Source organism: Vicugna pacos, chromosome 24 (assembly GCF_048564905.1).
Source record: "Vicugna pacos chromosome 24, VicPac4, whole genome shotgun sequence".
Classification (NCBI taxonomy): domain Eukaryota; kingdom Metazoa; phylum Chordata; class Mammalia; order Artiodactyla; family Camelidae; genus Vicugna; species Vicugna pacos.
This window is the reverse complement of record NC_133010.1, coordinates 14,252,153-14,266,919: the sequence shown is the minus strand read 5'-3', so window position 1 is coordinate 14,266,919 and position 14,767 is coordinate 14,252,153. Positions and strand designations below refer to the sequence as shown.

Here is a 14,767-nt window from a genome sequence, read left to right as displayed (position 1 = left end):
TTCTTTGTTCTGTCAATTCTTCACAAATTTCTTGTTTTTTTGTCTAAAAAAGTATAAAAGCTACGTGCTTTGGCCACATCTTAGGTCTCATTTCTATGAGACCTCCAGGCACACAAATTAAAGCTTGTTTTTTTTTTTTTCTCCTGTTCATCTGTCTTGTGTCATTTTTATTATTAGTCCGGCCACTAGAACTCAAGAGGGTAGAGGGGGAAATTTTCACTTCCCTGACACTAGCCTCTTCAGGCAGGTATTCTTAATACAGAGCAACCATCTTTAAAATAACCTTCTGAGTATCCTTTATACAATTTGCTGCAGCTTCCTGAAAATTTGAATGTACATTTTCCCTACTTTTCATTTTCTATGTCTCAACAGCAACCATCCCCACATAAACTTAACCATTTCCTCATCCTCTGAGCTCTTCTTTTTTTCTCATCTCTTCATTTCTTTCTTTTTTTTTTGTAACAAACTTATTGAAATACAATTCAGATCCTTCTCTTCCACATTCACTTTATTTACTTCACCCAATAGTAATCCTTACTATCATATTACTGATTCATTTTCTATAACAAAACCCTAGAGCCTAGAGTGGGGGTGAGGAGCAGGGACATTGGGAGGGAAGGAAAGAAGGGTGTAAGAGGGAATGCCTAGCCAGTCCTCACTGAGCAGAGGAAAGATGCTTTGAATATTCATACAGAAAGAAGGATTTACACCACTAGTTACTTAGAAGACTGAAAAGTGGTCCCTGCCCTAAATGAGCTTCTGTATTCGGGATGGACTACATGGATATTAGGTAATAAAGCGTGCCAGGTGGAGGTGAGGACTATCAAGTGTGTTCTTTCTTGCCAACTTGGAGACAGGAAGTGCCCTCCTGGAATCTCATAAATACCTCGGGTTTGAAATATCCCGAACTGAAGCCATCATCTTTCCATAACAAAACCGCTTTGCTTTTTCCCTCCTTGTGGTGAATGGTTTCACCATCCTCCCACTTACTCAAGAAGGAAGAGGGGAGTCATCCTAGACAGGCTGTCCCTGCCCCGCCCTCACGTCACGTCAGGCTCCAGGTTCACTGCTGTGTTTCACCCCTCGTCTCTCACTCAGCCCAGGTTCACTGGTCTTCCAGCAATACGGCCATCCAGCCCATCCTCCCTAACAGGGGTTTCCAAATCGTGTTTCTTAGAACTCTGGTAGGTCTTGGTTTTTGCTGGTTTCATGTTGGTTTTGGCTGGTTGTTTTGGGCTTCCTTTAGTTTGGGAATCCTTACTCCGACACCACCTAGAACGTCTTTTTCCTCTTTTCTCCGGGAGCCTTCCCTACTTCCCCGTGGAGGGGAAAGACTTCAAGTCTTCCGTGAGCCTACTGGCTTTGATACGTGCCTCTGTAATTTGTTATCTGAGCAAAGTGTTGTAATTACTCTATCTAGTCTCTCAAAGTAAACATATGCATAGATATCAAACTTTACAGAACAGTTTCAATAAACTAAGAAGGAATTAAAAGCTCAGCAAGCCAAGTATTAAAGGGAGTGCAATTATAATAATTATATCAATTTTCATCTATCTTGGTGTTTCCATGGAATTTTTTCGCATGAAATAGTTTGAAATCTGGATCAAGATAAGAAAGCTTTAATTGTATATTTTCCCTAACTATAGATTTAATTATTGAAAAACAATTCAGAATGATTAACTTACTGATAATTAACAATTAACTAACAATTAACTTACATGAAATAATCCATATAATACAATGTCCTACTAACAAACTAAATTTGTAAGAAGTCCAGCAGTTTCGTAAATTTTATCAGATCATACAATTAACATTTAATCTGGAGTATAAACAGAGAATGACTGTGAATTTTCTAAATAAATCAAAAGGCAGTCATAATTCCCCTGTGAGATAAATTTTAACGATATTTTGAAAACATTTTAAATAGTCAAAATTGCTTAACACTAATTCATCTCCCACATTTTCTAATAATTCTGGTAATACTTTAAGCATGTCTTCTCTTGCTGACTGAGAAATCTTTGTTTGGCCTTTAATTATACTTTATGTTCAGATATAAATTTTCTCTTTCATACGTGAACAAACTTAAAAACTATGAAGACATAAACAAACACATGTAAGTTAATGCTTAGCTAATGATTTTTAATTGCTCAGCAAACATTCTGCACCTACATTCAAGAATACAGCTTAGTATGGTATTATGATATATTTCCCAAATTTTAATACTATATTTTTAAATTTCAAAACTGGTATCGTTGTCAGAGTAACATGTACATCAGAAAACAGAAATTCAGAAATTGCATTACTCTCCAAAATTATTTTACTGACAATGGTTATAAAAATCACACATTGCGGACAGCTTATAAAATGAAAATTTTACTTATTAAAACTTTTTTATTCCACTAATATCTAATTTCATATCAAGAAACACCTTTACTTAGAACCTGTGACTGAAAATAAGGAGATAGATCACAAAATTTAAGAAAATCAGCCACTTATTTTTTTAAAAGGTTAACTAGCTAACTGATTAAAAAAATGTTTTTTGTCTGAGTAAGAAATTTCCTTGTGATATATACTGTTAACGTTTATAAATCTATACAGTTTGGCACAAAAAAACTATTACAATATTTAAATATATGGCCTGTTTCTAAATTAATAAAATATAATATCCATTTAAAATGTTATATATTCAAAATAATTTATTAACTCATGCTTTCATTCATTTATCTATCATTCAACAAAAGTTTGGTAAAAATTGCTTTAATAGATTTCAATTTTTTAATATATAATGACAGACATGTTTTCTGATTTAACATTTTTTGAAAGTGATTACCAGTGTAGCCTGAGTATTAAGTTCCAGTATGGATGGTTATTTAATTGTTAGCATATTCAAAGGGCTAAGCATATCAGGGTTGCCAGCCTGATGCCTGCTGGGCTAGTTTCACAAATGCTTGAAGACAGTGGGTCTGCATCAAACTAGAGAAGGTATGTCCTTTTGCCAAGGTATTTACATTTTTAAAAAGTAATAATACATCATAGTGGGCAAACAAAACAGATCTGTGGATTTCAGTCAACCCACGGGCATCAAGGTTCCAATTCTTTCATGGAAATCCTCTCACGTGATCCTTACAAAATCTCTGCAGCTCAAATTGCCGTGAGCTTGCTTGTTTTGATCCCTGTCTTTCCAAATAATTCTAGAAGCTGTAGGAACGTAATTAATAACACAACCACATGGACAGAGATCCCAGGATCGAGCTGGGAGCATCTCCGCAGGGTGGAAAGTTTAGTAAGAAATGAGCTCTGATTCACCGAATCGAAGACTGCATCAGAGAGTACTTAAAAAAAAATCCTTCAGCACATAGCTGCTCGGGTAGAGGAAGCAGTTCTCTGGCACCAAAGACCAATAAAAGCATAATTCTCCCCAAGATTCTGAAGAAAATATTTAATTTTCACCTAAAATAAAAATGTGTTTTTCATTAGCCTCCACAGTCCACAGCTCTCCCACATACTCTTCCAGAGCATACAAAGTGACATAAAATTCCAAACAGAAGGTAGAAGAAAGCACATGAGGACAGTCCTGGAAAGGGCAGTATATACACGTATAGAAAAGGAAATTAACAAGTGAAACGTTTACTTCTAGAGGACATGGACATTATCTCGGACAAGGAGAATTTAGGGGCGTGTCATACTTACAGTGTCCTTGTCTACACATGACTGGAAGCTTACCCCAAGTCAACAAACACATTAGCAGATGCTGCCATCAAATTACATTCAATAAACTCCTACACAAGCATTTGTGGATGTTACTCTATTAAAAGGCACACTTATTTGTTTACACATGTCTTTGCTAGCGTCCTAAATTTGGGTTCCAGATGATCCAGAAACTCAAGACCCTCATCTTCCTGCCGATCGCTGCAGCAGCCCACCGAGCCAGCCACAGAGCCTTTCCCTTCATAGTTGTAAGAGCGAACGTAGTCTTCAGAATGTTTATGCTCCTCGTCCTGGCCACACAGGTACACCTTCTGTTTCAAAAAAGAGCACATTTTATTATTATTTTTTTAAAAAACACCTAAACATATTAGCATTAAAAATAATGTCTTTGATTTACCTTTTACTGTTTAATTTTTAATCAGAGTGTGTCCTCTAATGGATTCCTACATATAAAAAATGCACATGATTGGTCTGTATTATATTCATTCTTAAAATATAGCAAATATATAAATGCTCCTAGTGAACACATTTTCGAAAGTTAAAGCTACACACACACATCGCACCCCTACCTTACAATTTCCCATCTAAATACAAGATCTGTGTGGTTGAAATGTGTCTTTGCAACTTTTTTCACATATTTGGGGCAAACCAACATTGGCTATGATTCTTACGTTTACACACTATTATATATAATAATGTAACATATTAAACTGGCTACTATTAATCTGTATAGATTGATCTGAACATAAAACAAGGAACTAAAACCCAAAATAAAAGCTTAACAGTCGGTTCAGTTGATGGTGATAGGATTTTATAACCACACGGAGGATTCAACACACTAAAACTGTTTATAATTTGTGATCTGTGCATCATTCTAGAACAAATATTTAACTCCAAGGGATCTTCCTGGTAACGTTTAGGGAAGGCAGTCAGTCTTTTTACACTTCCTAAAGTGCAGGATGCTTACATACACCACTCCTAGATACAGTTTTGTAAATCTTATTTCAAACATTGAACTTTACAAGATCATTTTTCTCTTTGGACTTGGACCTGACATCCACAGTATGATACTTCAACACTAAAAAGGCAAGGAGTCCCAGATTGATGAGGAATAAAACTTTTGGGAAATCCTGAATTATAAGTGTGTTCAACTTTCATGTAATATGAACTTGAAGACACCGGCACTTACTTCGCCAAGCCGAGGTTGGGTGAAGCTGTGCCATTCGGTGTATGTGTATCTGCCGGTGTCCGTTCCTCCCTGTCCTATGCCCTTGACTGATTCCAACGTCTGATGTCCACCTCCTTTGCTGGAATCCAAAGTGTAGCCACCTTTGACCATCTCAAAACTTTGCTGTGTTTTGACACCCTGGCCACCAAGTGTGCCAACAGATATGTTTGTGTCACAAATGTTGGACGTCTGTGTGGGGAGTTTAATATTTGCTTCCTAAAAATAGAGTTATAAATGAATAAATCAAATTGAAATGAACATTTCCCACCACAGGCAACTCACTTAGCAGCTATGCCTCTCAGTTCCCCATACAGAAAATCAGGATAATAACAGCACCCATATCATAGTTGCGAGAGGTTACATTGTGTCACCCCAAAATTCAGATGTTAAGTCCTAACCCTCAGTGCCTCAGAATGTGATCTGATTCAAAGATAGGGTCACTAGAGTTATAAGTAGCTAAATTAAGATAAGATCATACTCAATTAAGGTGGGTCCTTAATCCAAAAGGAGGAACTTGACACAGATGCACCCACACACACAGAATCCCATACAAAGATTTGATTTATGCTGTCATAAGCCAAGGAACTCCCGGAAGCTAGGAGGGAGACCTGCAATAGATTCTCCCGTAGCACCTTCAGAGGGATCATGGCTCTGCCAACACCTTGATCTCTAATTTCTAGCCTTCAGAACCATGAGACAATAAATTTCTATTTAAGTTACTCAGTTTGTGGTACTTTGTTACAGCAGTCCTGGGAAACTAATATAATAGAATTATGAAATTGAAATGAATTAACATATGCAGGTCCTCTGGAACTCTGCTCAGGGTAGTTAGTGCTCTGAAAGCAAGAGCTGTTATTATTGTTACTATTTTATGTAATAACCAACTGTCATCATTGAACCAGCAAACAAAGGAAAGAGAAATCCGATTTACCATCACTTCCTCTCCGGGTCCTTCAGTGTTTGATACAATTAAGTTTTGCTGGGCTACATCTTCGGGAAAACACTTCTTTACTGCTTTCTTACCAGTAAGACAGAAACATGTAAACAGAACACCTAAAAAGCAAAAATATGTAAGCAAAATAGCATTTTTTTCATGCTGGTATATATAAAATCATTCGAACTGTATGATATTTTTAAACGCTTCTTCACAGAACTTAAAAAAATTTGTTCCATAAATTTCAAACAGAATATTAACAGATGTATTCGTGTACAGGCCATCCCTGTCTTAGTGAGATTATGTTATTAGGCTAAAGAAGAAACGAATCAATAAAACATAAGAAGAATAATGTGAACATAGTTTATCAATAGGTGTCTTCCCAGGTCCAGAATTAACTTAATGTGCCCCTTCTTTCCTCCACACTGAAATGGTAACTTCAGCTGATTGGAATTTAAGGTAGTATTATTGGTGTTTCAAATCCACACAGAAGGCACTCAAAGATCTTAGAATCATAAAACAAAGAACATCAGGCATAAATCAAACAGGAAAAGCAATCACATAGTCAGTGCCTGGTTTTGAAAGCATACTTTAAATGCTAAGAGGAATATCCAGTTTAACCTGAAACTCCACTCACTGAATCCAGATAGAGTAAAGACTATGGGAAAAGTGTGTAAATGCAAGTAGGCTGTATGTAGTCAAATAGATTGTTTAAAAAGGAAAAAAAAGGGAGGAAGGAAGGGTAAAGGAGATAAGGAAGGAAAGAAAGAAGGAAAGAAGAGAAGGAGGAAGTGAGGGGGGAGGGTAGAAGTGTGGGCAATGCTTTCCATCAGTTTTGCATCTCCCAGAAAAAAACAACAGCTTGCAGAATGCAAAATCTTAGGATTCTCTGCATCCATGTACTTTTCCTTAGTGGCTCACCACATGACCATTCCCTCTATACTGGAGTCTTCCTGAGGAGGGAGGGTATAGCCCAGTGGAAGGGTTCAACCCCCAGTACCTCCATTAGAAAATAAAAAAGCCTAATTACCCCGACATTGGAGTCTTCTTAAGATGTATGCTAAATCACTTCATTAATATACATTAATAACGTTGAGCATAAACATCTAAGTAAAATTTTAAACTACCCTTTCCACTAATGCTTTGTGTGTGTTCACTGCATGAATCTGGCTGGTTGAAAGAGGATAATATTTTTGTTTGTGAGGGAATCTTAACGTTAATTTTATCTAACTTCTTCATTTTACGTATGGAAAAATGAGCTCAAAGAAGCAGAAATGATTTACTCAGCATCTCATGGCTAATTATTGGAAGAACTGAGGTCACACCTTTGGAAATTACTTTAGATATAATCTGCTCTTACTGATAGGTTTATTTTTCTACGACTCAAAACCCCAAACCATAGGGTACACACAAGCTTTTTAGAAGGACACATTTACCAAAGGTTATAAATGTCATTGATAGAAATGTTTGATGACACTTTTTGCTAACACATTTTAGATAATTGTACTTACATAACAACAATGCAGAACCCAGCACCATGGCAAGAATAGCCCATTTTCCAAGTATTACATTTGATGGCGCGATATCTCTCTGAAGTTTAGTAGTCATTCTACAATCAGAGGGAGTAGTACAGTCACATACTCTCACTGATAACGTGTATGCGGCAGCAAGACCATGTCTGTCTTTTATTTGGATAGGCACAGAGTAATAGTCATAATCAAGATTTTGCCGTTCACGAAGAATGGCAGTTTTACCTAAGGGAAAAAAAGACAGAATATATATATATATATAGATACAACTTTTCAATAGCAATATTGAAATGATTTTTGATTTCCTGAAAAAACAGGAAAATCAGTTGTTACTGCTTTCCTTGTAGTAGACTACCCTGTACTTAACATGTTCCTCAAATCCTGTATTGAAATAGATTTGTATGTTTTCTTAAAGAGATTCAGAACCAGAGTCTAAACTTAACATGAGTGCATTATTCATTGCTTTAAAAAGCAAGATATTATCCATTTTCTTGGATCAAAGAATAATTCCCTAAAATTAACATTTATTTATTTTAATGAACTAAGGTGAAAATCCAGACCACCAGGCATCCTAAGTTCCTATTGAATAGAAGATTTAGCATCCTTACATACCGTCTTTTGTCTCTAACGTCCAAAGTTTGCTGGCAGATTTATCCAGGACGAATTGAAAAGGTGGCCCATTCTCAGGTCCATCTGCATCCACAGGTTCGAGAACGGCAAAATCCTTACCATGCCGACAAATTGTCACTTCTTTGGCAATTTGCGGTGGGTGATCATTATCATCTTCCAGAAGAACGACTAATGTTCCAGTGCAAGATCTGCCAACTGAAAAAAATTTTAAAAATAGGGTATTTCTTCACTTAATGTAGTTTTGACAATCTCTACGATGTACAGTTGACATCTGCTTTCTACTGGCTGTCTGAACTTGATTTTCACACACTTTCTGAACCACAAATACCGCTGGTACAAGCACGTCACTCTGCCTTGCAGATTTGTAGCTGTAGCAGATGGTGTCCTGAGGCGCTTTTTAAAACTAAAAGGTATGAGTGTATGAGTAATGTCACTAGAGAATAACCAACTGAGAAGAAAAATCGATTTCCTACATCTTTCTTTATGAAGAGCATATATTCATACTGAATACGCTGAAATATACACACTTCACATTCGGTCATAATCACGTCCTTGCCTTCTTTTCCTGACCTTTCGCTCATGTACTCTTTGTTTAAACTTTTTTTGTGAAACTGCTCGTCAAACCCAGTAAGTGTGCTCCTTCCTGGCAGCTTTGGTACCTTCTCTTGCCTTTGCTGGGAATGCTTTTCTCCACCTCTTTGCCTGACAAAACCTTACTATCTTTTGGAGAATGCATTCAAATATCACCTCCTCGTGAAGCTGGTGGTGACTTCCATGGACAACGGTGGCCATATTCTCCTGTGATTTCTCAGAGTCCTTGCTACATCATGGGCTCACACACTGAATTGCAAACATGTTCGTCCTAGAGGCTAAGTCGTTTTCATCTTGAGAGCCCTGTGATCTGCCCAGTACTTCTCAGCTCACTTAAAACTTAATACAAACCCACTGAACGTAATGCACTTATTATTTATACTTAAAAAAATTAATTGAATAAGCCATAAAAAAGTTGTACCTTCCACCCTAATTCAAGTAATAGGTTCTTAAAAATAGAGACTCTTACTCTGATCTCTAGATCTCCATTATCATTGGCCTAATGCTTTACACATAAATCTCAATAAACAATTTTAATTAAAATAGCACCCATTGTTGGTGTTTAAGAGATACTGAAGTTTAGAAAACATGTTCAAATTTTACCATTTGTGACAAAATAACAGAGTACTATAATGGTAAGCTTTTAAAATTGACATAAACGGAAAAATAACTGAGGAAATTTCTTTTTTTTTGGCTTTGAATGCTGATCTAAATTTTGGTGTATATTTGTTGGATTTATCATAAAGGCCACCATATATCACATGCAAAAGTAATCTGTAACAATTAAGCCATACCATGCAGTGTATTTCAGTGAATTTTTTCCTGTTGAATAACTAAAAATGATTTATTCAAAGTAACTTTTAAATTAATTATTACATAAGGTAACTGCTGTTTATAGCCATTTAAAAGTTATTCAATGTGAACAAGCTTTACAATATCTTGAAATAAAAGAGTGATACAGCTTTTATTAGAAAAAAAAATCTGAAATAGCATATAAACACTTGGGGACTGCCATAAATTTGTAAATAAATCTGAGTACAAGTAATGGCTTCAAAACCAAAAAAGAGGTGAATAAAGAAGAAAAAGAAAAATTTTTAAAAATTAAAAATATGTAGTTACAGGTACTATATATAAGTCAACATGTATGCTATGATTTTAGTTTTTTAAGTTTAAGCAGAGAACTGTTTCTCTGTAAGAAAAAATAGAAATCACACTTTAAAATTCTAATAAATCGGGCAGTCATCCGGAGGCAAATCAACTTGTTTAATCCCATATTATTCAACCAGAATTTACTACATAAATGATTATTTTCTATCACAGTCTCTGTTTTAAGCATGGTGTTAAAAGTGAAATGCTTGAAATTGTTAAAATCCATGGTAATCAAAGCCAGAGCTGAAAACAAAGCGCTAGCCTAGATGACTTCTACTACTACCAAAGACCGATTGTAAATTTTTACCTTACTTCTGGGAAATACAGCAAAAAGATAAGTAATTACTGATAATAGCTGAAAATTGGGAAAAGGCAATTGTCTGTCTACTTCTAAACCCTATTTTAAATGAAGCACAGAAGCAAATGCCAAATATCAGTGAGTAAGGAATGTCACAATCTCAGGGCTAGAAAGTACATCTTAGGTTAACTAAAATCTAAATTTATTCATCAACAAAAAGACTCTGAAAAGCAAGAGTTCCCCATCATTAAAGAAATGTTTCTAGGGACTGGAAGTTCACTACATCCTGGACCAGCCCACTCCATGCACAGAGCTCTTTAATTAATCATTAGAAAGTTTTCAGGTTCTTTCTTAGCAAGCTATAATATGTCTTCTAACCATTTCCAATAGTTTGTTCATGTTCTTTCTGGATTATACACATAAAATGTTTACTTCTTCCACATGACAACCCTTGAATATTTATTTCAAGAAAATTCTTTTTACAGCCAAATATAACAAAGCATTTTGTAAACTTTCGAACTCAAGTTTCTAAATTAAAACTAATTGTTCCAAGCACCTATTATATGTGTGAACTTGTAAAGGGCTTGGTAGTGAATTTCACAGCCTGGACATGGAAATTCCCAGGGCTCTCAAACAACGGAGGGAATGACAAATATCAGTATGTGCATGAAGCAAACATGCCAAAATCTCTACCGGATGCTTAGTTAAAGGATGTTCTAGCAGAGAAGAGGGGTCATTATATGAAAATGAGCTCATAACCGGTCTAGTTAGAGGGAAAGAATATACATGCGGAACAATGAAAGCACTTTTATAGAGAAGACGCATCACCTGTAATAATGAACAGATCATTCCCAGGGAAGGAGGGCTTAAAAGGTATTCAGAGAAGAACTGAGCAACGACTGGTGAGAACCATCACAGAAGTTGTCATTGCCATTTGTTTGAAGAAGTGGAGGGGCCTGAATTTCAAACGGGAGGGCAATGCTATTCTAAGTGGAGGGTGTATAAGACAGCGCTTTCTAAAGTGAAAGCTGGGAAACCAGCCTGAATGACAGAGAGAATTGACGCAGAAAATACAAGGACATAAACTGGATTCTAAGAAAGCTAGACTATCTAGATCATCTTGAAATAATTATGAGCATCAAAACTAAACACTCATGGAAATACAAGTAATTTTATATTTGGCCATTGGAAACATATATTAAATGGATTAAAGTTCAAATAAACAAAATCCTTCATGTCACCATATTTGGTCTTCCACTAAAATTTATAACACCCTTATCTTAGCTTCTTGAACACACTTAGGTTCTCCAGGAGCCTGGGACATAGATTCACGAAGTTTAGATTCGGCGTTTCATTGGTTTGTACTACGACCACTGAACTGACAGACACTCTTTCAGCACCAAGAGACAAAGTTAATTTACTTTACCTCTGTCCTCCATATTTTCTGTCTCTCCAAAGAGTATGTCATTTTCTATCACCAAGCTTCTGCATTTCCATGAAATCTCCCCTCCTTACCCTTTAATCTGGGCAACTCAACTGATTTCCGCTTCTTGTGATATCGATACATCCTTTAACACGGGAAGTTTTCATACCGAAGAATCTTTTATGAGACTATAATAATCCCTTCATTGATATCATGTGAAAATTTGACCTTGTCTTATGAGCCCTAGTTTTCATGGTCCACTACTTGGAACTTAAGAGACCACCACCATTTGTGGAATGAGTCAGAAAATAAATATAAACCTTTGTTTGACACTGTAATTGTGTTCCTGACCAGACTCACTTTTGCTTATAAAGGGGCAGCGAATCGCCAGAATTATAAAGTAGTGGCAACAGGTTTCCCCCATTCTTTAGCAGTCCTTTTTCCCTACCTATATTGAAGGAATTACATACAAAGATTACGTGAGAGGTATCAAGAGGAAAGGAAGGTCATGTGCAGATGAGAAAGAGACAACAGTCACACTGAGGCTGTTTTTCAGATTTTGAAACCTAAGTATTTTTGGCTCCTGGGAATAATTCTTTCAGACTGCTTGGTCATCTCACCGATTATGATGTGCAACACAGAATTTCCATCCCAAGGCAACAGGAATAGACCAAGGCTGAGGGAGGAAGTAAGGAAAGAGAAAACAAGACCTGAATGGGACCGATGTGGATGAACTGGCTTCCCTTTTCATATAAATTGGAAGCAGCAGCACCTTCATTAGTTTAACCTTTGTCTCTTATCACAGAAGCATTTTTTTTTAGTAGATGTGGCTTTTATTGTAAAACTATCAAAACAAGCACGGGTATAATATGTGAGAAAAACATTTGTCTTTATTATTAGAACGTCAGGGAGCAAAAGGAATAAATGTGAGCCATTTCATGACTTACTTTCAACTTTTGTTTATTTCCAAGGGATTTGATACGTGTTTATTCACACACTCACTCATTCCTTCTAAAGAAATTGAATGATTCTATAGGAAAATACCACAGCACTGCTGTACCATCTTGTTTGTTTGAACATACAAAAAAAATGCTAATCATAAAAATAGTGGAAACCATCTTGGATTAAACAGATAGTCAAAAACATAGGCTCTGCCAGGAAGGCCCAGGTTCATTCATCTTTATCACTTACGGAAATTTACCCCGAATGGGTGTGTAATTGGTGTGATGGAATGCCATATTATGACTTCTATTCATATTTTTATCATCCTCTTTTAACACCTATTTTTATGATGTGTTCATTAGCATCATACTACTTATATATAAATAAACATACTAGTAAATATATGGAGGTGGTTGTGGGCTGGTCTCAGCCTATCAATAACCAAGGTTGTGGCTGAACTGGCCCTTGTTATTTGGATTGCAAGATGCACTCAGCAATACCCATTAGAAAACCTTGAGGAAATAAAAACAGGTTTATTACTTACAAGTCCTGGAAATTACATGGCACACCTGGGGCCACACAACAAGAGCAAGTTCGTAGGGGGATGGGGCAGGGAAGGGTGAAAAGGGTGTGATGCCTGGAATTCTGCTTTGATTGAGGTGGGGGAGGTGGTTAGGGTTTCAAAGGCTCACTCTTTATGGACAAATTTAAAACACAAGGGCAGGAATTTAAAGCACAAAGGAAGAGGGAAAAAAAAGCAGCCCAAAGGGTCAGTTGTTGAAATCAACCGAGATCTCTAAAACAAAAATGCCTGGGGAGATAGGGTAGGGGGTCAGCCTGGCTTTCGACCTGGTTACGTGGCTGGAAATGGGTTATTTGAGATAGCTGTCCCTGAAGCCCTTCTGAAGCAAAGCTTAAGTCAGGCACTTGCATGACAAAAAGAAAAGCCAACTGACAGGGCTTATACTGCAAAGGTTCGTATTAAAAAAAGATTGATATCCTAGGGGAGTATGCTCAAAAGGGTTTTGAGATCACTATTTTAGGACATTTGAAGGATAATTCTTCACCATCCAGGTTCTAGAATTAACCTTGGAGAATGATTGCAAATCTCTGCAAAAGACTTTCAAAATCATCGTTTGACCATGTCTTTAGGAAACAGGATAGACGATTTGTTCCTCATTAAGAGAGGGTCAGAACAAACCTACCTGAACCCATCTGTTTTAGGTGGGTTGAATCCTTTCAGCAAGTTCAACTCATAATAATCTAAATCTGTCCTCCTGAGCAAAATAGAGATCCTTGATGAAGCCACTGTACCCGTGGCAGAAATCAAATGACAGGGACTTCAAACTTGGATTTTGGCCATTCATCGCCTCCAAGTTTTGTATTACTGATGCACTGGGACCTAAATTGGGTAGTTTCTAATAAATTAAGCAATCATAATGCAAACTGTTTGCATGACATTTTGATCTGGAAATAAGCAAATTTAAATTTAATCCCAAGATTTCCTTAAAAATACATTCTCTATTTATATTTTATTTCTAGAAAATGTCACTTACCTGCATCCATTGCCATCACGGAAACATTGTATTGGTTGTTTTTTACAAATTTTGATTCTCTGTCTAGAGTTTTTACAGTTTTCAAGTCACCGGTGTGTTCATTAATTTCAAACCAGTTATCTTCATCTTTTATCTTCTTATACCTAATTTTTAGAAACCAAATGTAAATGCTCAAACCATTTCATTCTGAAAAATACATAGAATTTCCCCCAGTTAGAAATCAATTATCATCGCAATTAAAAAGAAGGAAATTGTGAAAATACATTACCTTAAGCCCTCACTACTGCGCTTTTCCGGATCCAATGCTTTGTATCCAAGGAGCTCTTTGCCCTCTGGGAGGCCGTCTTTACTCTGAATAACTTTTACTGGCGGTTGGCATTCAGGGCCCTCATCAGTGTCTTTAACTTTAACAGTGACAGTTGCAGTGCACATAGTAGGAGCTTGTGAGTTTGGCGCTCTAGAGAACTGTGCTTCGTTAAGAACACCAACTTGCAAAACAACTTGGTCACTGGCTTCATAGTTCAGGGGCTGTTCAACGAACATACCTTAGTGAGTCAATATTTAACACTGCATATCGAAGACATAAGTATGATGCCAAGCTGTAGCACGAAAGGGAATATGATTTTTGTGTATAAAATGTTACCAAAAGTTGCTGCTAATGGAGTTAACGACTAATAATTAGCTTCCTAGAGTGACAAACACTATCAAATGCAAAATTGTTGATTTTAAGATTTAATCAATTTTTATTTTCACTTTCCTTTAGGAAGGTCCTGCCTTCA

The 14,767-nt window shown here is 36.5% G+C and overlaps 1 protein-coding gene across 2 annotated transcripts in view; it reads right to left on the bottom strand.

Moving 5' to 3' along the window:
• Positions 1-1,603: 1,603 nt before the first annotated feature.
• The window catches only part of DSC1 (desmocollin 1), a 28,178-nt gene continuing 15,014 nt past the window's right edge, over positions 1,604-14,767 (bottom strand). Inside the window, exons 10-17 of one of the 2 annotated variants that reach the window (XM_006205083.4) lie at positions 14,257-14,516; positions 13,989-14,131; positions 8,012-8,224; positions 7,382-7,624; positions 5,868-5,989; positions 4,898-5,152; positions 4,106-4,151; positions 3,809-4,019 (exon numbers count right to left, since the gene is read on the bottom strand). In XM_006205083.4, coding sequence (XP_006205145.2) covers positions 4,116-4,151; positions 4,898-5,152; positions 5,868-5,989; positions 7,382-7,624; positions 8,012-8,224; positions 13,989-14,131; positions 14,257-14,516 — 1,272 coding nt within the window. In that variant the 3' untranslated portion in view covers positions 3,809-4,019; positions 4,106-4,115. Of the gene's footprint in view, positions 4,020-4,105; positions 4,152-4,897; positions 5,153-5,867; positions 5,990-7,381; positions 7,625-8,011; positions 8,225-13,988; positions 14,132-14,256; positions 14,517-14,767 lie in introns of both variants that reach the window. The other variant, XM_015239931.3, reaches the window with a different exon arrangement.